Genomic DNA, 27,965 nt, shown 5'->3' with positions numbered 1-27,965 from the left:
AGTATTCAAAGTGAAGTTCATGTTGAAATATTTGCAGAGTAAAATGTCATGTGCGAAATGCTAAACAATTTTGCAAGGGATGGAGCGACATGAAAAGGATTCCAAAACTTATTTTTGACAACCAAACAAACGTGTTATCGAATCTAAAAGTGTTGCAAGATATCAATTAGTAAAATACATATTTTACATTACGTTTGATATTCAGTGCAGGAGTACGAATACTTTTGCAGCTGTTAAAGTTTAATGAAATTTTCAGTTTTAACCGACTTCAAAAAAGGAGGAGATTACTCGATTCGACATGTATATATATATATATTTCTTTTATCGTATCAAGTCCTAAATCTCTGTTACCAACATAACAATAAATACCATAATGGCATAACAACAAATAAATAACAATAATTTTAAATATAAGTCTTTACTAAAGTGTCAAGAAATAACAAAAGGAGTAAAATTTACTCGATCTTTCCATTCTAGGGTCAAGTGTCTAAAAAATCGAAACAACGATGGCTAAGATTTTCTTTTCCTTGGCAACTCTCGCCCGTGTACTTTTCCCTCGACATACTAATCAAACTCGTCAAGCAAAATGGAGAAACGAAAAACTTACTACGTGCTCTACAGTGCGCAGGTTTAAATATGCAAATCTAAGGACGTTGCATTCGTCTTTGGAGAGGTAGAGGAGATAGAGATTAAATAACCAGAAGACTCCCTTAAGGCGTTTTTTTAGCGCGCTAAGAGGTGCGTTTCTTCGTGAACTCTTTTTTTTTTCTCACCGTTGACAAAAGATTCTTCAAACTTTACACATTTATTTATACACATTTCCAGAAAACATATATTTCTTTTCCTTTCTTCATACAGAAATATTAATTTATTCGAGAAATATATGAACCGAAGGGCTTCGGTGAAAAAAAACGCTCCTGGTGTCCCTGATTTTTTAAATTCTATTCATCTGAAACAAAAAAATGACATTGCGTCGTGTTCAGTACGAGTATAGCTATGCCTGAGACTACAACGATAAACAAAGATATTAAACGGTTCAAAGATGAAACGATTCAAACGACTTTTCAAATAAAAAGCAAACGAAATCTTGTAACGAGAGTGAAAACATAACAAAGTGATCGCGGACATCATGCTTGTTGTAGTCCCGGCGATAAGGATACATTTACTTTATATTTGTGCAAAAATTTCGTGAATATTGGTTTGTTATCAGAGTCTGTAGGGACACCAGCGCAGAAAAAATTCTAGCTTACGAACAAATATAAGCGAAAGTATACGTGTAAGTGTATATTGCTTGTCACATTCAAAGCAAATCTTATAGCAAATACAGCCTGAACAAATTTATTTTATGTACAAATATTTCGATCCTCGATAATTGGGTCTCGTTTGTAATAAATGTTTCGTTTATATTAGAAACAGTGCGTATTCGGATTAGTACTATTAGAATAATAAGTATTATGACAAACAACATTTTTCTCGGGATTACTAAGTATTCAAATTTCAGGTTCATTGATTTTTTTTAGATGGAAGATGACCTTCTACGTGAACATTTATGGATAATAGAAAGTAGATTGGTGTGATTATATCGAAGGAGCGGTTTTACTCTGAGTGATTCTATTCTTCAAAATTAAGTTTTTGTTCCTGTTTCCTCAGCGACAAGCCAAAGCAGATTCATGCCCTTACATCGGGACAGAACTTCGTCAATGCATCAAGGGATTACTGCGCAACAACGCAAACTATCATTCGATTTCGACAAATTTCTTCGATTTAGAGTAGGAATATTTATGAGCCTATACGCTACACGATACGAATAAAGACATCCCTCGCAATAATAATTCAACTCATCCAACGCCCATTAAATACCGAATTAAACCGCAGCCATTCCTCACGTTTATGGTTCTTTGAAAAAGTTACAAATACACGGTGTTTAGAAATCGATGCCCACTCGTGCAACTATTCCAACCTTCGACTGATAAAAGAAGAAAAGGATTAAACATCGCTACTTTGGTACGACAAAAGAGACCTTAAAAAAATAATAATTCCACCCTTTAAAACCCTTTAATGTGCGAAGACCCCTTGACTCGGTTCCGCCTCGCCTCGCGGCGGCGAACGAAATTCAAGAGATTCCACGGTTCGCCGAGGAAATCGCGCTCTCGCGAGACCAGGCGTGTACGTATTCGAGTTTCTCTTTATCCCCGGCGTGCTCGTTCCACCCCTTCCTCGTCCCCGTGGCACGGGGGAAGCATTATTACGGACGCGTCAAACTGTAAAACGGATCGGGAATTTTATTCTCGAGGCGAGGCCGCGTGAAAGACACGTGTGTCACGGAGGTGGTTACAGCGGTTAGACATCGCGGAGCTAACGTAACCTAACCCCGCTTCCGTGATATCTCGAGCGTGTGCGCGGGTATTTCCATCTTTCGTCGTGCCGGTAACAGGGCGCACCGCTGCTCCTTTGATTAATGCCTTCCTGCGGCCCCGAAGAAGGGCACGGGGAGAGGAAACAGGGGGACGAGGACGAGGGAGCCGGGGGTAGAGGCGAACCAGAGACGGCGAACTGCGGGACTAAATCCTCTCTCAGGGGGTGAAGCGGAGAATCGTGAAGGAAAGAGGGACTGAATAGCAGTTCCAAGAGCCAAGCGTGGACACGCGAGAACTCATTTCCGGTTATACCCTTCTCTCTTCGTGCCCCTGGCCCGTGTCACCGGCCCGCCGTGCTAATACACGGAGGAACGTTGCCCACGAGAGGGAACACACTTAAGCTCTGCTCCGTAGACTGTTGTGAATTACACGCGACCATCCGTGACGCCCAGGGACGAGCAACGCTTTATTCGAATAATGCCCGACGAATGAAAACTTTCCACGATTGTTCCACAGCGATTTCCACTCGATCCGACTGCTCTCCGGATGAGGAAGTAGCTATCTTAGCTCTGGTGCACGTTTGTCGTTCGATGAAAGGGCCAATAGTGGGTTCGGATGAATGGGTTTTGTAAAGGAATCACGAGAGTTTTATTTTAAAGTCTACGTCGCTGTAGAACGTCTTTCTTCAGAGTCTTTCTTCTATGGCTCTCTAATTAAACGCTTGTTGTGACACTTTTCGTACGTGCATACACAGTCAGTGCAGTAAGTATTCGTACGCATAGGCTTCATGTTACCAAATTAATTTTCCATTATAAATATGCACATGAACATCCCATAAATATTCGTACCTTCTATGTCTATTGAAGAAGTTTGACTAAATTAAATAATAGTTTCGATGTTACCAAATGAATTTTTCATTATAAATACGTATATGAATAAGGTTATAAATGTATATATTTATATATAAACACACACTTGGAAACATCAAACCTGCCGTTTAATTTAAACAGATGTCTTGAATAGACACAGAGGATACGAATGTTTATAGAGCTGACTGTATATATTTATAATGAAAAATACATCTGGAAACATCAAACCTACCATATAATTTAGACAAATTTTTTCAATGAACATAGAAGGTACGAATAATTATGGGACTGACTGTACATGCAAGTATGTAACAGAAAAAATATTGGAAAATGTATAAGGATGAAATGCATAACTAATATATGCATAATAAATCCATAAATGTAAAAATATATACAATATCAACTTTAAAATACATGTTACACTATCTAGAAGACAAGACACATTTTCATTTAGATCAGTGTATTCATCTCTAACAATACATTAGGTTGTCCAATAAGTTCGTGCCAATTTTTATGAAAAATTCAAAGGCACAATTTTGATATAAATATATCGTTATTTATTTCAAACGTTATTATTTGGCGCTATTTATTTTCGACCATTCTGATATATTCAGACCTGTACTACGTACCAAAAATCGACATGGACTTTCCAGGCAACCCAATAATACATGTACACATAGTTCTAAACGAAAAGTCAGGACTTGCATTCATCTGCTTGAAATTAACTTCCAAAGAAGACATCCCTTTCGCCCAATTCAACATGTCTCTGATCAACACAAGAGACCTCGATCCAAATTATTTACCATCGAAATTATTTAACATCGAAAGGTAATTTAATCGCGCACTTCAGATTGTAATTTTCGTTTCGCAAGTGGCAAATTAAAACTGGTTTCCCTTTTATTGGCCTGTTCTGAATTCATCGTTCGAATGAAAATTTTGGGTATTCCTGATGCCTAGCTGTCTCGTGGCGGGTATTTGCTATGTAGGGGTGGATCGCACTCGCGCACAAGCTAGCTGAATCTGAAATCTTGTGGAACACGTAGCGCGGTTGGAGGCCAGGACCGAGTGGCCGTATCGATTGCTCTAGGGACTCCGTTCCGCGGTAATTTCGGGGAAATGTTTCGATTAATGGGGCGTTAATCGAGGAACAGGAAGCCGGGGGTCGATGTTTGCGAACGCGAATAAAAGGGACCACGCAATATGCTCGGTTTAAGTGCACGCGCGCAATTATTCCTCGAACCATTCAAGATACGGAAGCGTACAGGACGTCCCATTAATCGTATCATTTGCTGTCGCGTCAATATTTCCGCTGTCTTTCTATTATGCGATAAAGTAACTCAAGATATTAATAACGAGATGTCGCGCCTGCGTCGCACGGGAGAAAAATAATAAAATGATCCCACAAATTGCAAATGTTCAATGTCTTCTCGAGATAAACACCTGTTTACAATATTTGTTCAGAGGAACATTTTTTAACCTGGGATATACATAACTAGAATTACAGTCAGTGTAATAAGTACTCGTACGGGAACCAATACAAAATAGAATTGCATATACTTATTTTATTAGTCAATCTTAATTGAAGAAACAATTAACCAACATTCACAACTTTTCTTACTAATTTTATTTTAAATCGGTTGCTGTCCGAATACTTCTTGCACTGACTCGACTTCGAAGGGTTGAGTTTCCACCCTTACAACAGCACTGCAATTAGGTCCCCATGAATTTTATCTCTGCAAAGATCCAAATTTTTACTCTTTCAGAAAAAAGCAAAACCCCTTTCCAACTCCGATCTATTCATTTTTCCCTCTCTGGAGTACATCAATCCCATCGACAGCGGCCAAAGACGTAAAACTGCAGACAGACGCCACGGTCTTACAAGCAGCTCAACCGGCGTAGCCATTCAAGGATGATTTTAACAAAATTGTTCGCGCTACGACAAAGTTCGCGTCGCTGCGACGCCAAGGTATAGGCATACGTTGTACGAGTGGAATTCTGAGCAGGAAACTAGGTACGTTAATTTCGAACACTAAAGCTCGGAGTATGTGACACGGTATGAATGCGAGAGATATGTGAATTACACTCCATTGTCTCGAGGACACCGCTCAAATCATAGCGCGCGCGCGCGCGCGGACAAAGGTCTGAGCTTGGGACCAAGTACGCCAAGTTTAGACTCGGTTGAAACTTTTCTCGCGCGGCAGAATGCGAGCAGAAATGCCTACTAATACACAGATACAGTCAGTGTAAGAAGTATTCGTACAGCGACCCATTTAAAGTAAATAGTTCCTGTACGAATACTTATTACACTGACTGTAGCTGCTTTATTAACTATACGCGAGGGCAAAATGTTTCGCGCCCTCCCTTCCAACCTCTTCCCCCACCCCGGCCCCCACCCCGCCAAACGAAACTTTCAGGTGCAAACAGGAATTCGAACGGAAAGGGTTCGCCGTGTGAATTTTCATTCAAATTTTTCACGCGACTAAACGGTTAATTAAATAACATCGTAACTTTCCTCATCTCTGCGATGGAACTGCGGACTATGCGAAAACGGATACTCCGGCCCGCGTTCGATCACCGATTTCGCAATTACAGGCCCAATTGTAGGGTTACAAGCTGGTTTTCCGTTCTAAACTATTGGAAACAGTGAGAAAATTCCTTTCAGGCGTAATTTTGTTTCCGATGGACCAGTCTGCGCGATGCATACTCCATACGGGAATAGTTGCAAGCCGGTTTTCTGTCGAGAACTATTGGAAATTGTGAGGAAATCTTTTCTTTTTTCACTGAAACAAATTGTAGTTTTGTTAACGACGAGGAAGTCTGAATAAAGGATACTGCAAAGTGTTACAAGCAGCAAGAGAAGTTTTCTGTCGAAAATTATTGGAAGTGGTGACAAAATTTTTTTTTTTAATGAAAATAAATTATTTTGTTGACAATAAAGTAGTATATATAAAAGATACTCCACTGAGGGAAGAGTTACAAGCAGGTTTTCTGAAGAAATAGTGAGAAAATTATTTTTGTCTACCGAAACAAATTGTAACTTTGTTAATGAAATAAAATTCTGTGTAAGAGATATTCCATAAAAAATTAAATGCTGATTTTTAATTGAAAATAATTGAAAATATTGACAAAATTCTGTTTCAGTGAAAACAGAATTATTTTGTTGAGGGTGGAACAGTCTGCATAAAGCACACCCCATTAAGGGAAGAGTTGTCAATTGATTTTCTGACGTAAATTATTGCAGATAGCAACATAAATTATTTTTTAGTGGAAACTAATCGAATAAAAGAATTAACAAGGTTGAGAATGTAAAGTCATCGAGAAACAAGGTTAGATCATGAGCTACCCTATTATACTCAACAGGTAGAAAAGTAATTAAAACTAAAGAAAATATCGTACAAAAGGAAACAAAGTGTTACATCCAAAATCAATTTAATAACAATAGAACCCAGTTACTAATTTATGCACACCTAAATTAAAAAGCCATCGATGGCTGAAAATTAACTCTGTGAAATAATTTATAATCAATCCTGGTTTTGACAAACAATTGTTGCACTCCTGTTTGTTCCTGTAAACCACACATTATAACTTCGACCTTTGTTGCAATTACGCATGAAAGGAATTCTTTAATTTTTAAATCCACCACTGACCTCCCTATGAATTATTTTGTTCGAAATAAATAAAAATTCATGGCAACAGCTAATTAATGAGAATTAATTCGCGGCACTTGACAATCGTGCGACGATGTTGGAACGTTACATTTATCAATAACTTTACCTCTTACTTCATATCAAGAAAGTTACACAAGACAGACCAATTGGTGGTCTAACACCGATCGCTTTAATTTATTTCGATTCAAAGAAATAAAATCGTAAAACCCGATACCGTTTATAACGTCCAACCCCGGTGAAACTCGCGCGAAAAATCACGGTACAAGCGACACACGCACGCCAGCGAACGACTCATTTTCATTTCAAAGACGGCGAATCGACGTCGACGATTGCCACCGGAATGAAAAAGGGTAACCCGAAGGGAGCCCAGGGGCGGGCAGGGGTGTATGAGGGATTCACGCTTGTCAACGAAACGAAAACACGTATCGTTCTCGTAGCTCCAGTTTCGAACCCGGGAATATCCACTTTTTCACACGTCCGAGCACTTTCCACGATGCAATCGCCGCGGCAATACGATACGTTGGGTACACATGTGCGACAGGGCCGAGGACAGGTCGCCATCGGTCGATCGCGCGTGTTCGCCACCGATACTCCAACACCAGCGCCGGGTAAATGGAGCTGATGACGGAGTCCGGTCAGTGGCTCAACTTCGAACAAACTTCCAGGCACCCTTGGGGTTCGAGGGATTGCCCGTGTAAACGACGCGTCGTTAGTTCTCCCGGTGTTCTAGACGGAAAAGGAGCTTTAAAGAGAGAGAGAGAGAGAGAGAGAGAGAGAGAGAGAGAGAGAGAAAGGGTAGAAAGGAAGTAGAACGAAAGGGAACCAGTCAAGAAAGAGAGAAAAAAATCGCACGAGCGTGACTTATATTTCCCGATCGAGACTCCGGAGACTCTGTGCGACAATCGGCTACGACAGGTAGCGATCGGATACGCGTATCCGATCGTCCAACTCGGAAGCAATTTAGACGTTACGCTATTATAGCGGTTATTTTTTATTTTGTGCAGGTCCGAGGCGAGTCGTGATTTATTTACTGAGGGAAGTAATTGACATTGACTTTTAAAATTAGTACAGTTTGTGGGCAATTGATATATTTTATTAAGAGTATATATTTTAAACTACAGTAAAATATTCGTTTCCATTAATTCAATTCGTGTACAAATATAGAATATACTTAATTCTCTAATTATCGATATAGCATGTATTTTGTGCACGTTATTATAATCCTTTACGTACTTTACATTTTAAACTACAGTAAAATATTCGTTTCAATTAATTCAATTCGTGTACAAATATAGAATATACTTAATTCTCTAATTATCGATACAGCATGTATTTTGTGCACGTTATTATAATCCTTTACGTACTTTATATTTTGAACTGCAGTAAAATATTCGTTTCAATTACTTTCAATCAATCTAGAAACCCTAAACAATTAATTGTCTTCAATATCGAATAATACGAATTGATCGAAAGCTACTAGAATCGCTTCCCGCGGTGTCCTAAGTACACGAAGTTAATTCTTCGGTTCGCCGTTACTCACAAAGCCGACCAGCACGCTGGGTCATTTATCCGTGAACTCGTACCGACGGAATATCGTCCATTCAACGCGGCCAACACTCTAATTACCGCGTTACAGAGAGCACGGGGCATAAATAACCATTTATGTTCCGCGGCGTCAAAATTTGAAGAATCCGGGAGCCGTAGGTAATCCCAGCGTGCCACGGGAAAGCACCTTTAATTTCCGCGGCTCTGAATTCCCACGCGAAATGCCGAAAGGAGCCGGGCGATTCCGCTTGCGCTTTTCGGGGCTTCGTATCTCGGGGAGCATTATGCGACGCGTCGTTTTAAGAGCGATGAAAAAGGATCGCGAGTCCTTCTAAAGACTAAATCAGCGGTTCTTAACCTTTTTAAACCCACAAGCACGGCTTGGGAGATTCTCAGGGGCACGTAGTACGGTTTAGAAAATACATTTCAAGAGTGTAATTTAAATTTCTTCGGCTTGGAAGGTGAAACTGACGAAGGAGAAGGAGAATTTTTGTTTTATTTAAAAAATTACGAAAACTATAAAATTCTTGATGCTGATACAAATCGAAAAGTCCGGATCGATAACGCAGTCCGAGCCTCCGTTATCGAGATACAAGCACTCGAAGTACATCAACGACTCTGCGCAAGTGCGCAATTAGTTCTCAGAGATATAAAATGGCGCGCGTCGCGATCGCGTACCTAACATAAAAACCTAACTTAAAAACAACGTCTCGTATCACAAAACGATCAAGAACTTTTCGATTCCTTCTCACGTCAAGAATCGAACTCGAAAAGGGCCTCGTCGCTTTTCCCAACGCTCCTCGCGTGTCTCGTAATAAAAACGTTATTATTATTACACACAGAGGTATAAATGGAGAGGGCGAAGGGACAGAGGTTACACGAAAAGGCGGTACACTCGCGAAGGAGTACTTTAATTGTTGGGAAGCAGACGGGTCGAGGGAAGAGGGTCGGGGCTGGACGAAGGGGGGCAGGAGGAACAAGGCTGAGAAAAATAATCCAATTTAGTGAGAGAACGCGAGCGAAGCGACAGCGCGCAGTTCGCCTGTTTTCACGGTTTTTATAATTACACGCCACCTCGCGTCGCCACCCTCTGCGCCGAGGTCGCGCACTTTGTCGTCGCGATCCTGACAAAGGAGCGTGTTTTCATGGATATTTCACGGTGCCACGGCGAAAGGAGAAACTGTGCGACTCCTGGCTTGTTGCGAGACCCGACGAGACCCACAACCCGCCGCTCTATACACACGACACGCGGCGTTGCTGCCCGCTTTGCCGTTTTACCCGCGGACAAAAGTCATCCAATTTTTAGGGAGCACGCGCACCAGCTGGGTATTGCGAGTGCTTTTCGTTGCGTTTTCGTTGCTAAGCTTTATCGTTATGGAAACGGAGCGAGCGAGCTACCGTTCCGTTGCCCGAGCAGACGTCTGTCAGTCTCGAGTCACGGGAAAACTACACCGATAGCATCTGTCTGCCAGTTGTTTTCCGAAACCATTGGGAATAATGCGTTCGTTACGCGGTATGCTCGCTTTTTATCTCGACGCCCGACTACGAAGTCTGGCTGATACACGTTCGGATGGAAATCAATTTCGGGTGGACGATACTTGGAGGTTACTGGAAGGCAGTGATGAGCAAAACTCTAGGATTCGAATAAATCTGAAGTTTGCCGATATGTTTGTCTCTTTTCCTCTTTCGAACATATTTCAGAGAAAGAAACGAGACAATCACATGGGCAATCTTCAGATTTATTCAAAGCCTAGGGTTTTGCTCATCTCTGACTCATACCCACAACAATAGCTATAGCATTTCTCTTGTTCTGGTCTAGTGCGTTCATGGTTTATGGCAGAGATGGGCAAAACCTTAGGCTTCGAATAAATCTGAAGTTTGCCGATATGTTTGTCTCTTTTCCTCTTTCGAACATTTCCCAGAGAAAGAAACGAGACAATCACATCGGCAATCTTCAGATTTATTCAATTCTAGGGTTTTGTTCATCTCTGCTAGAAGGATTAGGTCTAGCCTTGAGCTCGTATTGAAAGAGGACTATTATCAGGAGTGTATAGTCCTGACTATTATAGAGTGGCCTCGTATTCGTCTAAGGAAAATTAAAGGAGGTTTTCCGAATTAAATTCGGTATCTGCTATTCTTTTCTCTCGACTACTCAAAGAACGTATCAAACACTCTTGTTTTAATTTAACCAACTTTGTACGTAGAAGAGAGATTTGTTCATCTCTGTATACAGTTATGAAACCATGCGTGCATCAGTGTTTTTAAAATGGCTGCTACGTCGTATCCTACAAGCAGAGTTTATGACACTCTTTTCGCGCGCGTACAATATGTTTATAGAAATTGCAGTAGCTATAAAATCCTGTTTTATGCTGTTATAAAATATAATACGAACGCTAGCGAAGAATGGAGACTTTCATTTGAAGGGAAATAGAATGTATTTGTTTACTTGTACCTAACGATAAGTCGTAATGTGAATCTTTTCTTATCCGATATTTTGATTCAAACTTGAAAAATTGAAGAGCTTGAGTAAAATTACGTAAAAGTATTTGAACGGAACTGCATGTATTGGTGAAATTTTAACGATGCTCTTAAATAAAACGATCAGATTCTGCAAAGAAAATAAGTCAAAACGTAACGCGTTATTGCGGGTCAATTTTACATAGTACACAGCGTATTATTCTAATCACAATTATTAAAATTCACATGAACATTGTACTCTTCTACTGTTTAAATAAATTCACCTTTCCACCCTCAAAAAAAGAAAGATTGCTAACAAAGGAGGCAAAAAATGATGAAGCCTTTTTGAAAAGAAACCGTATGCTTTTCGATATTGAGAATTGTAATCCACTTTGAATGGACGAGGAAACATCGCACAGTGTGTTCCATGTTTTTAATCAGCTTTTTTTCAGATGTGAAGAAGGGTGTGTAGAACAATCTCTGAAAGAAACGAAACAGAGTCGCTCCTCGCTACATTCAGAGATTCTTCTACATATCCTTCTTTACATCCGAAAAAAACTGATTAAAAAATTCGGAACACACTTCGCGATGGTCCCCTCGCGAGTTCAGTGACCAGGTCGAGTCAAGAACGACGAAGGCAGTAAACGCTGGGAACGCTTAGTTTGCTCAAGAAATTCGTCGAGTCGGTTCAGCTTTTATACTACCGTGCCTGAGAAACTGTTGTTGAAACATGTTTCATTGTTACAATTTACCTCGACCGGGTTCCCTCCCCGTCCCAGGTACACTTAAGAGTTGCGCCAAGAAATTCTCTTTTCATCGCAAACACGAGATGTCCGTTCCGTTCTACCAGCTCTACCTGTCATCGAGCGTTTTCGGAGTTTTATCGTTCCTGCTTCGGATATTTCCAGCGATACGTTGCAACCGGTCGCGCGATACTACGCGGGGCTCCACCGGTTTTATTTCCTTCAACTTTGAACCGTGCGCCTCCACCGAATGCATCGACGAGTTTGATGTGTTCCTACGAAACTGGACTTTTCTTAGAAATTGCTAAGAACTGGTACAAGGATACCTCGCCATCTCCCACGACTGCTGCTTTTATTATCCTCGTTCCTCCTCGAGAGGAGATATGTGCAACTCCACGGAAAAACAGTTCCAGTTTTTTCCCTTATGAATTATTCGCGTTCTGATCGGTTCACGTTTGAGTTGTGTGCGAATAATAAATTCCGTTAACCTCTTCAGGCTTGTATACTTTGGTACCCGTGGATTTTAAGAGCATTTTACAATAAAAAATAATTATAATTTCTGAAAATGTTGACTGTCACATACGTATATGCAATTGTCCACATATAGGTATGTGGACACTTCCTAAATTGGAAGAAGTATCGACGAATGTAACTTATGTTTCTGTATATTTAATTTATGTTGCAATCGAGAATATATTTTATCGATAGTCCGTTAACCAATTTAATTAGAATGTAACGTAAATAAACTAATAGATTACTTCCATGTCAATTAATCAGCGTTTAATTTAAACCGTATTTCTAGCAACAATTATGGAATATCTTGTGATAGTCAAGGGATTGAAAATAATAAAATTTGAATATCAAATTCAGCAATCCAAAAACCCTCCCAAAGCATTGTTCGTACGATATAGAATGATGAAGCATCGTCACGATCTTTAGTCGAATTTTTCGAGATTTCCACGTACGTCGCGAGGGACTGATTGAATATTTCCTAGTTATTTTATAAAAATGCTATTTGACTCGAATATATCTGAATATTCTCGCGCGAATTAATTGTCACGATACACCGCTGTAGAGCTGGCCATTATAAATAACTTTACTGCTTCTCTCGCAAGGGTGGAATTATTAAGTAACTCTAAATATTGGCGCGATTATAGTCATATAGAACATTGATCACATTACTTGGCAGTGCCCACTCTTCGTAAAGCAAAGAATCAAATCATTAGAGCGACTATGTAAACTTAAACTATATTTACCCATCACTATGTCCGTTTACTAAAGCAAACGTTGTTCTGTCCTTCTCGAAGAACAGTAACATTAATCTCGCACATATTAACAAATCCTAATTCTACATATACATTTCCAACAACATGCAAATCGAATAAATCTCTCTTCTAAGATTTGAAAGCTTCGATAAAAAAAAAAAAGAAAAAAAAAAAATATCCGAATATAATACCTGTCTCAACAATTTCTCAAAAAATTTCCCAGCACTCAATACCCGCAAAAAAATAATCCCACCGAGCAGTCTCAGTCCTGGTCGACGCCACACACTTGGGCCACCTATTCTTAAATAGCGCGTAACAGGTGGGTCGAAGGTTGCGCGCGCTCGCGCTCGCAAAAACAAAAGCGTCCGTGGAATACGCGAGGACGCGCGTGACGAGGAACAAGGATTAAACTCACGTGTCCGAGCTTCTCCTCCTTCCGCCTCTTGGGATCGCTCTCGAGGTCGGGGGTGCGGCTGCGGAATTTCTCGGGCGGCGAAACGGATCGCCGTAGTCTGTCGTCGGTGAGGGCGATCGGCTTACGATCCTCGGGAGTCTCCGCCGCCGCCCGGTGCTGTTGCAGATCCGACGGTTTCAGGAGCGCCTGCGCTTGCGCCTGGACCGCAGCGGCCGACGGATGCGGGGGCGGCGCTAGATGCGGCGGAACCACCGCGGCTGCGGCCGCAGCGGCTGCACCTGCGAAGCCCAACAATCCGCCTGGCGGAAGACCGCCGACCACCGCTCCGTGGGGCAGCTGCTGCGCGTGAATCTGTTGCTGTAACATCGGGAACAGACACACTCACCATCTTTCTTAATCATTTACCGAGGTTAAACTTTACTTTCGACCGCACAAAATTATTGACCTTCTTCTTTACCATTTGGCCCTTTGCAAGCGATGTTTTGGTTTATTATTAAATAAACGGAACAAAAATAAATCTAGAGTTGAGGGACACTGCGCCTCTCATTAGGGAAAGTTTCATTTCTGCTGCCTTCGTAGTTGGGCCTCTGGCTGTATTTGCCAAGCTGTATTATCGTCTTTTACCGATGATCTGTTGGTCAATTAGGTAGAGAATGTGAATCTTCGTGCGTGCATTTATCCGGAGTAAATGAAAATTGGCTGCACCGGGAAATTAGATTCCAAAACTCCAAACCTACTCAGACAGTATTTTCGTAACGTATTTTACCATTTTAATGTCATTCACTATCTCTACTTTTTAACCGTTGAATTCCTAACATTAAAACCTTCGTTTTTGTGATCTGGACATGAAGACCTACTAAATGGTATAAACAAAAAAAAATCAATAATTCTGTGGCCTCAAAGTAAAGTTTAGCCTTTACCATTAACGAAGATTTACACAGCGTCTTAACGTATGAGCTCGATGGACACTTGGTGCCCGACAAGCTAAGGGGCTTCATGTCAATCCATGCTACTTGGAACGTTTATTCAGATAAATATTAGGTTGGTAGGAAAATAATGTCGGTTTTCAAACTATATATTTAAATCCACATATCACAAATTAACATTCCTAGATGTCTCAGGTGGTCTATAAACTGTTGGCTTACACCCAACTCCTGTGCAAGTTGTCGGTTCGTGGATCAGCTACAGCCATTGCCTTCGACTGGTCACTGTCGACGAGAGAAAAGCATCTGCGATCATCTTCATCTTCGAGGTTCTCACCTCCTTTTTTGAACCATCGCTGCACCGTGCGTTCATTTATGGTACCGTCTCCAAATGCATCGCAGTTGCAGCTTTACGACCCAGTTTATATTCATATAAGAATATTACACGAGCTTGTTTATAATCCATTGCGAAGTAAATAACTCGAAGCACAAATTAACAATAAAAACAAAAGCGTACTTATCAGCATGCAGCGCGACATCTGCACTGTGAGATGACATTGGAACGTAAATAGAATAAAGTGAACAGTTATCCAACCGTTATAAAACCATGCGTGAAAGTTCGATTGTTCGAAAACCGACATCGATTTCTTACCAACCTAATATTTTTGCCGTCTGCGGTACGGTAGGCTGTCTCGAGACACGTTCTCGTAGTTCAGAGAAGCTTGAAAAACTGAAGGACTCACCAGTAGCTGCTGTAGACCCTGTTGTTGCTGCAAAAGAGTATCGCAACGGTTAGTCGGGCGGCTTACACGTGAATTACGGTTCGGGGATGAAATTGGGAACGCAAGCAGCGCGAAATTGTATCATACGGTGCCAAGATCAATGTCCGACTGCTTGCCAAAAAACTACGAAAGTTAATGGAATCAATTGCAGAGAAGGCTCACCCCAATAATAGCGTTTAGCTCGGTCGTCGTGACTTGCTTCGCTCTCTCGACGGCGTTGGCCACCTGCTGCTGATGCTGCAAGCCATGCTATCATTATCGCGTCGTTGTCACTCTCGAATCGCGAGATTGTGCGGCACACGTGCCAAACAGAAAGTCAAAGACTCACCTCTTGTGCCAGGAACGGTAGTAGCTGGACGATTATTGCGTTCAACCTCTTGGCGATCTCGGTCTGCAAGCATGATAAACGAGGCAATTAATGCGAGAACCGGGCGTGGCGTTAAGGGTGTGACGGATCAAAAGAAATCTCGAGCGGGCATTTTTCTGAAGCCCGGCGACGATAAAGGATTCCAGACTTTCGGTCGGTCTGGAATCCGGGGGTCCCGGGGTTAGGCCGCCGCACCTCGGCGACGTTTCTCGCGAATATTCGTACAAAATTAATTCCCCGCGACGTGACGCGGTAAAGTTTTAAAGGATTTCAGCTTTGCGGGGTCCAGCTATTTATTGCTTGAACGTTAATTAATTCGTGAGTGTATAAATGACGGAGAAATAATTTCTTTCGCAAGGTATTTTAATGAAAATTGTTGATAACGGGGCAAGCCTGTATTTTGTTTTTTCGAGAAAATTAAAGGATTATTTAGTTTGATTATATAAATTTCCTTCAGTCGAATTTAACTGAATTTAAATTGATATTTACAGGCTGGACAGGGACTGACACCATTTTTATAATTAGTCAATTATAAAAATCAATCGATTTCAATTATGAAGAATTAAATATCACTTGAAATATATTTTTGTATTATATTAATCCAATTTTGTGTATAAATAATTCATTTCTGACAAGTCCTCGTAATCTGAAGATGTCTTTCACTCTAACTCTTCCAAAGCAGGATTTTAAATAACTGGTCAAGGAACGACACAAAAATTATTGAAATATTTGAAGGATAATAGATCTTAATAAATTGTTCGTTTCGCGATGTTATTGGCGCGTTGTAGCCAAAAACGATAAACACTGAAGTGCACAGCAGTTTATTAGCGGAGAGGGACGACAGAAATTTCGATACCGTGTTTGGATGGTCGCGCTGACAACCGGACGAATTAATTGAAAAATCGGAGGTCGGCCCTGCGCGACTGTAAACCGAGCGGGAACAAATCGCGAAAACACCGTAAAAAACGTCATGAAATTCAGGATTACGTTACGGTGATTGTACAGCGCGTAACGACCGCTCGATGGCACGTGAGCTCTCGCCCATGCCCGTGGAAGGAGAGCGGTTGCTCATTAATGCGTGTCGATTGAATCGATTATACCAACTGCCACGTGACTAGCTCGCACAATGGTAAGCGTTACAAAAGAAAAGGATAAAACGCGGAGAGACGGATTCATAAATAAGTGTGGAATACGAGGAATAAACAACGAGCGGATATAACTATACTTTTAAATAATAATACAATAATAATTTCATGTTCCTGATACTTGTTTATGATTCTTTCTCATCTATCTTAGCTCGTGTCATTCTCCCCTCTCTTCCATTTACTTTAATTTTTCTATATGGAATAATTACTTGATTTTTAGTTCGTTGTTGCTTATTTCATTCTATGTGTTTGATTTCTTGTCGTTGTTTAATTTTCCCCAACACTTCTCATTGTAAGCTCGCCGCGAAAAGGTACCATGAAAATTATCCCCAAAACAACGGAGACATTCATCGATGCCCGTTACGGAACGTTTACAATGTTTTTCCCGTTGCCGATTCGAATAGCTCGACATGGGATAGAAAAGCGCATCGAACCGCAAACAGCTGACGCACCCATGCGTCGGAGTCACGGCCGACAAACAATAGACACGTGCGTGTGTGCATTATACGCGATCGCGACAGATCGGTTTCAACTATTAACTGCAACGGGCACAAGCACGCGCGTAGGGTGACCAACATTAGAAGAATCGACGAGTGATTGGAACAGGGCCGCTGATATTTTTTTTCGAGCTTTTAGTATACTATGCAAAAAATATTCTATTATGTGACACAAAAGATTTCTGTCAATCTGGTTGACTCAAAAGTCAAAGTCAAGAGAGACTCCATATTGGTGAAGCTAGCCTCCCTTTCGTTCTCTATTTCGTCAAGCTGCTGTATTCAAAAGCCCTTCTACCTTTGATCGTTGTTGAAGAACTTTTTCGTTAGATTTTTTTTACTAGTTTAATAGACAACATCAGGGTGTCAATCCTATCTCTAGGTATACAGACACAAGGCTAGGATACTCGAAATCCAAAATCAGAGGAGACCTCATATTGGTAAAACTACCCTCCCCTTCGATGACCAATGAATCTCATTCACTTCAACCCTTGATCAGGTACCTTTTCCCTCAGGTTTCCGTCACCGACGAATCTCAACTAAACAACACCAGGTTACCGGTCCCTAGTCACGCAAACTCGAGTCCCAGAGACGGTCACCTTGATTCCAGCAATTTCGGTGTTCACGTCGGCATCCCGGCGCGGCGTTCGCCCGGGCGTTCTCGCCGGGGCGCGTTTGGTCGCGCGTCGGAGGCTTCAAACCGAAAAAAATGTCATTATTCCCACGGGGGTATGGGGGGGGGGAGAGGAGGAGAGACGGAAAGATGGAAAACTGGCGCGTCCACGTCAGTTCGATTTCGCCCGGTCCGAGCCCCCGTAGGGGTGGGAGGACGGACGTGGAAGAAGGGTGCTGCTGCGCGGCGGATAAAAAAGAAAGAAAGTAAAAAAAATATGGAGAGAGAGAGAGAGAGAGAGAGAGAGAAAGAGAGAAAGAGAGAGAGAGAGAGAAACGCGTCGACGAAAAACGCGACAAAGGGAAACGCAACAGCGGGAACGGGGAACGTCAGAGCGAGACGGTAGGAAACAGGGCGGAGAGGTAACCGAACGCTAAAAGGGAAAGAGGGAAGAACGTCGACGTACCGGGGCGCGCGGGGAGGGGACGGGGGACGAGGAGAATTTGCGCGCGGGGTGGACGACGCGGCGCAAGTGTTGTCCGGTACGAAAAAATGGTTATTCCTTCTCGAATGTGCCCGATGCACATGCACATTTTCCCGCAGAACGGATGGTCCGAGGGCGGAGGTGGAGATACAGGGAGATGGCGAGGGTAGGGGATGAAACGAAGAGGGTCGACCGAGGAGACGCGGGGTGGAGCGAGAGGAGCGAAAAAGGGTAGATGGAGGTGGCCGAACCTGGTGGCAGGAGGAAGAGGAAAAAGAGGAGGCAGAGTAGGAGGAGGTAACATTGAGATTAGCAACGGGTAAAAAATCGATGTCATCGCCCCCAGCCCACCGCACCCTCGTTTCGCTCGCTCAACTCAACCCTCTACTACCCCCGCAGGGCCAAATAAAAGAACTCGAATACACGACCCCTGGAACCGCGTCCGTGTGCCCGGCCGTTCGTACGTGTAAGCATGCATACGGTGATGCAGCGTCCACGTACGTATGGGCGTCCGTGCGTGTGTGTACGCGCGTGAGGATCCTATGTACGCGAGCGCGTCGGAGAATATGTGTGCACGGACGGAAAGAGTACTGGAAAAGCGACCCCCGACTACCGAAAGGGAGAGAGAACGTGAGAACGGGACAGAGAGGTAGACAGAGCTGGAGAAGGAAAGTACGAGAAAAGCCGAGGGGGGGGGGGGGGTGAGAGTGATAGAGAGGGAGAGGAGGAAGCGCGCGGATAGATAGACGTATATATACACAGGAGGCAGGAAGAAGTGGAAAGGCTGGGTGAGTTATATGCAATTGGTCAGGCTGCACATTTTTTATCGGGCGCCGGGGCGCACCCGCGATGGGAAATGGTAGTTACTCTTGTATCGACGAACGCCGTCGGCGATAGGAATATTCTTGTCGAACCGGACGATCTTTCGTTTTCGAGGGGAAATCAGAGATCGGTGATCCCGCTTGCTTGACGGCGCCCCTCGAAAATGATTGCCTATCGCGACGTACGTATCTTTGGCACGTCGTGTCATTTTCGGTTACGAGAAGCACAAGCCCATCCTCCGAACGGTGGAACGATATTTTAGAGTCACTATAGGGAGACACCAACCTTCTTCTTCTGCAGGTTAAAATATTAGGGGCGCCGGAAAGTAATCAAAATTTTATCAACATTTAAAAGAAAGATGTATATTATGATTGACATTTAAATAACCTTCTGAAGAGTTATTCTTATAGAGTCATAATACTGTTGAGTAAATAAAAGATACATTCAATCATGTATTAGGGGTACCAGGTTGTTTATTATTTACCACGTCACTGTACACCGATTGATTTTTATCGATCAGATATTAAAAATTTGCGCACTAGATGGCAGAAGATTGTCGATAACGAGCACGATTACATAATTGATGAATAATAAAAACATATTACAAATTTGTTTAAATTGAATCTAAAAGAAACGACATTACTTTATAGCCCCCTCCCCCCTAATGTATTATGTTATATAATTAGGATAATCTTTCGAGAAGTTCCTATAGAATACTGTTAAATCCCTTTTTCCTTCACTATATAGAAACACATAATGTTCACAAAGTATTTATGTGACAAGGTAACGCGCACTTCACGTGCCCCATTTATGCCATAGTGTTCGACAAGGTAATACCTTGAAATACATAACAATGTTTCCTTTGACCTCAACGTGGTCTCAGTTGTCATCGATAAATCGAAAGGAAATAAGTCCGTAGGGGAAGCGGGGGTTCAATGCATCAAAATAAATCGCAGGATTACGTATCCACGAAGTCGCGGGTTTCAAAGGCTTATTGTACGCGATCGCGTCGACGATTTCCTTGGAAATTGAGATTTTTCGAATGACGCGGCAATAAAAAGACGAGGCAGAGGAAAGACTGTAAAAAGCACCGTCGACCGCGAACGAGAAAAATACGCGAAGATGGACAGGCCAGGATAAACGCAGACGTACTCGTCGGAGGGGTTAGGGTTAGACGAAAAAGAATGCACATGCGACGAGACCGCTACGCAACGCTCTTGCTTCATCCGGCGAGTCGTACGATGGTGCAGCAGACCCATCCGATAACACTTATCGCTTAATTGAAAGGCTCGTCCTCGGAACCGGCTGCCTGCTCGTTGGTCTGCTCAATTAAGCCACGATCTATGGCAATGTGCCGCGCGAATCCGGCACGACCGCGAACTTTCCATTAGAATACACGACACCAGGTTGGTGTATGGGCTGGCGGTGGGGTATGGGAGTCTTAGACACGTTTCGAGACTTCTTTGTTTGAATTTTTGTAAATATGGCTTGTGTATTTTGATAGAGCTTGTGGAAGAAGTAGTTGGATATTTCTGTTTGGGCCTTCTTCAGTGCAGCAGATGAAACTTGGTATTGTAACTTGGTATTGTTGGTACTTAATACGATACCATGTACAGTAATGAAAATATATCGTCCTATTCCGTTGTATGTAGTATTTCGTTGTATCTTGATGAATTATGCTATTATTCCATGTATTATGCTTTATGATGAATATTCTGTATTTTACAGTTTCAAGCTATATTTTGCTAGTCTATTCCGTAATATACTGTATTTTGGAGTATTATAACGTGTTACCATACGTATTATTATATCTTGATCCAATATGCTATTGCTCCATATATTATTCTCTATTATGCTTGAATATTCCGTATTTTGTAGTATCATGGTGAAATATGTCAATGAACTCGAAATTCAAAGAAAAAGAAGTTCGACATTATTATGACTCTATAAGGGCAATGTTAAATTCATCTTTCCTTTAGCTACGATGTATACAGTGTTATTTATAGTAAAGAAATAGACTCAAAAAAGGAATAGACTCAACATCGTTACGATTCCATAAGATCAATTTTGTATTCACTTTTCCTTTAGCTGCAAGATACAGTACCGAAAACCATCACTTTATTTAAAAAAAATTGTGAACTACCTCGAAATTGGAAGATGAACGTGTACCTCCACGCAGGAATCGACGTTCTTTGTGACGCCGCGCCGGCTCGAGGATACCGGAAAAGGGAAACTTTTAACTTTATCTGGCCCCACCTGCCAGCCAACAGTAACAGCAGCGACTCGTGTCATAGTAATAAAAGTTTTTACCTTTGCGACAAGCGTAAACTCGTTTCTCCGTCCCGTGTTACGCATAAGGGATTTTTTATCGGGGCTGCTTTTATCGCTCGGACACGACGAAATCTAAAGTTGTAACGTTGGATTACTGGCGTCACCGTTCCCCTGTAAACCACCGCGAGGGAGCGACCGTTAAGTTAAACGGAAACGCTTTGTATTTAATCGAATTTTAAATACCGACGTATGCTCGTTATAGGGGGACAGTTAACGAATGGAAAGAAACTGGTGTCGAATAAAATTTGTTGCCTCTATAAAACGGTCGCAATCGCATTTACGAGTAACTCCGTTGTAGTTTGTGATTACGGTTTCATTTTTTATACGAGATAGATTCAAATCGTTTATAATTTTATTATAATATTAGACGCGCGTATTTTTCGTTGGATGAATATTCTTTTAGTTTTACATACAATTAACGATTAAGGTTGATGCTACTTTTCGGGATTAGAATTGCGAGGCATTCGTGAGTTAGTTGCAATTTAATTGTGAATGTTTGGTTACTGATTCCGAAAGAGTAACTTTCCGCATGAACTCTACAGTAGATAAGTTTCTGTGTTAGAATTGGTAATATGGTGCCTCTGCAGTTGCGGATTCATTCTTCTCGCGTGCCAACAGTACTTCTGTGCACTCGTACATTTAAGAAAAACATGTATAGCAGTCGAAACGTGATTCTAGAAGATCCTAAACCACACATCCCCGCAAAATAAAATTTCCTTCAAAAAACAAAAATAAAAAAAAGATGCATATCTTGCAATCAGCTGCTACACGAATTCCCTATTAAGAAGAGACTTTTTTCTCGACGTGTCCGCAGGTGCCTCAAAAAAAGCCCAGGATCGAATAAGTTGCCAAGAAGCATCCTCACGCGTGACCGTATCGGACCAGTCGCGCGTTGAGACCGCGTGGTACAATTATTTGAAGAGCTGGTGGTGGAAGGGGTGGCAGGGTCGAACGAAAGGAGGAGAAAGACCGGTATAAGAACTGGGACATCGCCAACAAATTCGAGTTAGTCGAGTAGCGAGTGGTAAAGTGGTGGCTGCGGGCTTCAACGGTGGAGTGGGAGGCAAATGTCGACTTGGGGTGGCGGTAACATCGGAGAACGGGGGATGAATGTGGGTGGAGGGATGGCAGTCCGCGAAAGAGGGTTGGAGAGTGGGAGAAAAGTGGAGGCAGCGACAGAGGACTAATGGGAGAGAGAGCGAGAGAACGGAAAGGATGAAATCAGAGAGACTCGCCAACGATGCCGGCTAAAAAGGGTAAAAACGGAAGGGGCAGGTTGACGGAGACGCGTGGGGTGGCCACGCGAGGGTTGAAAAGGGAGGAGGGAGAGTCAGAGAGGTCTAACCTCGTAGGGGAAGATTGTTTTCATTCGGTGTTCAAATTGAAAAGGAGCGAGGACCGAAGACCGCGGCTCGAAAGCCGGCTAAGTGCCGGAGACAACCAAACGGAGGGTGATTTATTCTGTACCCCAACCCCCTCCGATCCCTCTTGCCGACCAAGTTCCTTTCATACCAAAAACGAGAAGACAGAGAGTCGACGGAGAGGGAACGACCGCGGAAGGAGAATTTCAGATTCGCACAAGTGGCAACGTAATCAGTTTTCGTCCGATGCGTCTTAACTCGTAGATGAGGGACGGGGTGGAAAGTATTTAACGGTCGGGGAATTGAAACGGGCTCGTAATCGCGCCACTTGACTCTTTGCACGGCGGTTAAATCGAAAAATATTTGCCGCGGAGTATATTCATTATCACTGGATTACGGATTTTATATATATATATATTTATATACAGGGTGTCCCGTCACTGGTGGTACAAGCGAGTAGGGGGTGATTCTACGTAAAAAATTGAAGCGAAAATGTAGAATAAAATTTGTTTATATGACGCTTTATTTTCGAGTAAAGTAATTTTAAATGTCGAGTACGCGTGCACTTCAACCAGCTCCAGTTGGACAATACAATTTTTCTCTTATGTAACTGACAGTTATTAGAAGTAGTTACTATTCAGACATTTTTAGTTGGTAACGCAGCTAAATAATTTTTTACTAAATTATGATAACAGTTCGATAACAGACCTTACTATTAGAAAATAAACATATAAGCAATCGAAAACACCTTCAATATAAAAGTTAATAATCAAGTAGCAATTATTTTATTTCAAACAGTTATATCAAGTTGAATTCAACAAAATTCAAGTAAATCGTCTGTCCAGCTGTTTGAATTCAAATTAAATAATTAAAATAATGAATTAAAATTACATCCGTTCCGCCTCGAAATAATCACAAATACAATGTATTGAAATTAATGGGCGGTAGTGCAGTAGGAATCTAATTGTAAATCGTCTGTGAACGCACGAAGGGAACGTTATCACGATTGATTAACCGATCGGTGAAGAACCAATAACTTCCTATTTTTCCTCTAATTAGCGTTAGAATCTCGGACCCGACGCGTTACACTACCCTAGTACAATTTGTCGTCGTGTTACGCCCGAAGGGGATTGATTTCCCGATGACCAGCGATTTTCCGTTTCCCTACTATTTCTTTTATTGCCACCCTCAACCACCTCCAATCCTCCCGACCTCTACGCGCCCATTAGCAATTATACGACCGTATCGAGTAACCACTTACTTTCATTTCCCTCGGCACGAAAGAGTGTATCATTTCGAATCGTTCCAAGGAAGTTAACTGTTTGCGGTCGAACCTCGAGATATTCGCGGCAAATGCTGTCCTTTTTATCCTTGCGGTCGCATTCCGGGATACACTCGACGCAGGTGTGTAATCGTTATCCTGACGGTGAAGTTTATTTTGCAAGGGAAGCAAACCTCGAAATTCGAATTTAAATGGCACCTCGTATGAATTATAAGTAGACTGAGAATTTGTATGCATTTATAGGAAATTTGAAAGTAATCAGGCTAAATTTGATAGGAAATTTGAAAGAAATCAGGAAATGCGCGCAGTATGCAATCATTTGAAAAAAGATATTGAAAGTACATATTAAAATATTTGTACAGTAAAATAAATTCTTATTTAAATTCAATTTTTGTAGATACGTCTGCAACGATTTTATTTTGTATAAAGATCTGCAGTTTAATTACAAGGTATGCCGTGCGAATCACATATAACGTGTGTTCGTTTTTCATTTATTTGTCAATTATCAGTCACTTTCCATGATAATGACGAATATATACACTCCATATTATGTATATGAAATTTAAAATGCCCAATGCTACGGATCATAAAAGCATCGGAGGAAAAATTTTGGAGTTAGCAGCTGCTTTAATTAGATTGGAACTAATTGTAAGGAATAAGCGACGGCAAGCAGTTAACGCAGCAAGCAGACCGAATCCCAAAAAACTCCAGCATTTAAATCGTGCGACTTTTATCGGGTTACAATCTCTTAACGACAGCCTTCCGTTTCAGCGAAACTCATCGCAGTGAAGCGTTTAAACGCAGGGTGCTGTAAAGAAGAAAGTAGTTTGAAAGTAGAGTTGCTGTACCAGCCCTTTTTTTCTGGCGTACGATATTCCATTTACTGAACGAATTTTTTCGAACGAAATTTTGGTCGTTTGAAATTGTGTAAGAAGAACGCGCCAATTTTGTGTTAAATGTATGAGACTGAAGAAGGGAGCACCGAATTATAATTAAAGTTAAGCGAATGTGTATTGAAACGAAAATTTATTAAAGAACTTATTGCGTATCGGAAAACGTTCGAATTTATGTTCAGTTTATCCTTTGACTCTTTAGAATTTTCCAGATTTTATTTACTTAAAGAAAAATGATGGCAGACATGCAGGGAATAATTTAAATACTTTTATCGCGAATCATCATTGATTTACATATACGTGCCGTTGGATATTTACGTAATATTTTGTATCTGTATAATTTAGGAAGAATCAACAAGAATAAAAACAAATATTAAATATTACCGGATGTATATTACCTTCCATGAAATATTTTAAATGTGAATTAACAGAATTATGCGTCCTCGCGCACTGTATCGTAAATTAAAAACATGTGCAACAAAATTATGGTCGAAAAGTAGTATTTTGACTTTAAAAAAAAGGAAAAACTAAAAATAAATATTAGTATAAATATCATCGGATATGCATCTTTATATACTGCATGGTAAATGAAAAGTATGTGCTGCCCTAATTTTACGTATGCAATCAAATTGTGGTCAAATAGTAAAATTTTTTACTTCAGAAGAAGATACAACCAAAAAACAAAGTAAAAACATGATGAATATATAGAAAGTTTCGCTTGAGACTTAGCAATGAAATAATATAAATAAAAATTTCAATAAATTTACAGCTCCGTTATACGCTATTTTCCACAGACGATTTTGAAGCATTCCGATAGAAACAAATAGAAATCCTCGACTCTACCATTAATTAATAGTAAAATAATATAAAACATTCTCGAGAGCCTGCAGTACACCAAAATCTAATTTCAGCAACTCCGATCGCTAGATGGTACAGCGGTCGCAAAAATGTATAAAAAAGCCAGGTTAACAGTTAAATATCCAGTCAGTTTCGCGAATCAACCCTGCGGTAATAATTTGTGTCTTTCTGTACAGTACGTCATCATATACTACGTCGCTTGTGCCGCTGGAACAGAAAATCGCATATTTCTCTGTCAGCTTTGATTTGCGGACGCGCGTTAACCGGGCATTTTTGTTTCTTTTTTGTGAACGCTATACGTCCCTAACGTTTCCTGCATCGCGGTTGCGTGGACCGCGATAAAAATCTACACGGCGCATGCCGACTTAATGCCGCGTGACAATTGACCAAGACATCACACACGGAGGCTGCGCCGGTGACAATAAGAACTCTAATAACGCAATTATTATCTGTCCAACTTGTTAAGGGAGATATTTGAAATCGACTGAGGGGCTTTCTTCAATCGGCAGAAATCGATTTTCAGCGGGTTTTGATAAAAGACGTGTCACGATCCGGTGGTAGAAGAAACACGGAAATCAATCCTCTGATTGGCCGTTACTTTGGCCTCGAAAGCTCCGAGAAAGTAGAAGCTGGAAGGCAGAGATAGACAAAAGTCGTGGCTAGATGAAAGTTTACGTTACGTAGAAAATACATCTTTTGGAGTTTGAATTGTGGCATGAAAATAGGAATAAAAAGATATTCGGATATTTAGATATTCAAGGCTAACGTTTTGACAATTAGAGCAACGAACAAAAAGAATTCTTTATTAGATATGAATTTTCTGATTTTCTTTCAATGAATGACATATTATTATTGGTCTTTTTCAGAATACATTCCAATTATATAAAATAAAATATCATTTTACTGAGTACTATGTAAGGAATTAATTTTTAGTTAGTTAGCTTTCAAGAAATTGAATAACACGAAAAATCTCTTGCAAATGTTAGTCACGTTCTTTTTCCAATTAATTTTTTGGTCAAAACTGAAGAGAATAAGAATATTTTTAAACAGATGTAGATTGTTCCACAAAATTTGCTCATTTTTTTCTTAAAAATCTTGCCTTTCGTAAACAAATCCTCAAGTGAAACAATATCGCTATTCATCTAGTTTCTAAAAATTCATCTAATTTTATCTAAGACTAAAGAAATCCACTCCACGACGTACTCGAAAAATTCCCATAAACAATCAATCCTAACGCGTTCTAACACAAGTAAACAATTTCTCCTAAAAATGACCAAAAATATTCTTCGAAGCATACTCTTACCTACGAAACATTTCAATGAAACACCTTAACTTCGTTCCTGCCGGAGCACGTATTTCCCGAATCCCGTTTTTCGGCCACGAGACGTCAACCGTATTAAATTTCCGCGACGTCGCGACAATTATCTCGCGTTCGAGCGCCGAACGAAAGCAATTCCGCCTGCGGAGCTAATGAGTCAATTAAGCGGTACACGGTTTAAAGGCCGACGTATCAATTCGAAGCGCAAATCGTACACGGCAATAACAACGCCGCTATAAAGCATCCTAAGCTAACTAGTTTGCCACTTGAGCCACCGGACGCAATTTCGCGCCGATTTAATGGTGGACCGGCCTGTACGACGACGGTCTCCCTACTCCCTGTCCCCGGGCTCGCACCCCATTGAGCAACGCCCCTGGGTACAAGGGTGAGAAATGATCGGCCGCTAATGCTAATGAATATCAGCTCGTCGTGTCAGGGAGGGTTGTTTGGAGTTTAGGAGTCCCTCTTCAACCCCTCCCACTTTCCAGGAGCCGGTTACCGTGGCACGGAGGGGTCGCGGTCGCTTTTAAGAAAATTACTGACAGAGGGGAAAACGGCCCACTGTTTCCCCTAATTAGCTAAAATTACACGATTTCTTGCGCCAGATGCGTCGTGTCATCCCCTTTCGTTTTCGCGGGCCTCGGCTGGACGCATTCCGAAACGAGTCAACGAGGAACCTTTTGATCCTCGAACCACCCTTGCTGCCGCCTCGGAAGCGCGATAGAAATCGGGTCGACATTCTTAACGCGACGCTCACCCTATCCACCTCCGGTTAATATCTCGTTGGAAACTCGGCTGAAAGGAACTTCTACCTCGCCAACTTTCTCCGTGGGCACGTTTTAGGCTACCTGCGACGAGATAAAGTCGCGCTTCCGAGGATCGCCGGCGAACACGCAAACGTATTGTTTCGAGAGGACTGGCTTACCTGCTTGTGCATCTCCACGGTGATACCGTACGACATCTCGTAGTACTG

General features: G+C 41.6%; 1 protein-coding gene across 2 annotated transcripts; it reads right to left on the bottom strand.

Moving 5' to 3' along the window:
- Window positions 1-463: 463 nt before the first annotated feature.
- On the bottom strand, window positions 464-27,965 carry LOC128893199 (protein groucho-like). Of its 2 annotated transcripts, none has more exons than XM_054154021.1 (6): window positions 27,918-27,965; window positions 15,353-15,415; window positions 15,187-15,273; window positions 14,986-15,012; window positions 13,320-13,676; window positions 464-949 (listed from the first exon to the last, which is right to left on the bottom strand). In XM_054154021.1, exons 1-6 carry the CDS (start codon window positions 27,951-27,953, stop codon window positions 935-937), a joined length of 585 nt encoding a protein of 194 aa, XP_054009996.1. In that variant the 5' UTR covers window positions 27,954-27,965; the 3' UTR covers window positions 464-934. The 2 variants fall into 2 exon arrangements, with proteins under 2 accessions (XP_054009996.1, XP_054009997.1); XM_054154022.1 differs by having other exon boundaries at window positions 466-949; window positions 15,187-15,261; window positions 27,918-27,957.

This window comes from Hylaeus anthracinus, unplaced genomic scaffold (genome assembly GCF_026225885.1).
Source record: "Hylaeus anthracinus isolate JK02 unplaced genomic scaffold, UHH_iyHylAnth1.0_haploid 27240, whole genome shotgun sequence".
Lineage (NCBI taxonomy): Eukaryota > Metazoa > Arthropoda > Insecta > Hymenoptera > Colletidae > Hylaeus > Hylaeus anthracinus.
Note: the sequence above shows the minus strand (reverse complement) of the source record. Positions and strands in the feature narration are given on the sequence as shown.

Bases quoted from the DNA above. Each gene is read 5' to 3' on its own strand.
- LOC128893199 (XM_054154021.1), bottom strand. From the start codon at position 27,953: ATGTCGTACGGTATCACCGTGGAGATGCACAAGCAG. The intron at 15,013-15,186 runs GTGAGCCTTCTC...ACTCTTTTGCAG, and splicing joins AGCTAAACGCTATTATTGGG to CAACAACAGGGTCTACAGCA. The intron at 13,677-14,985 runs GTGAGTCCTTCA...CCGATGTTACAG, and splicing joins AGGGTCTACAGCAGCTACTG to CAACAGATTCACGCGCAGCA.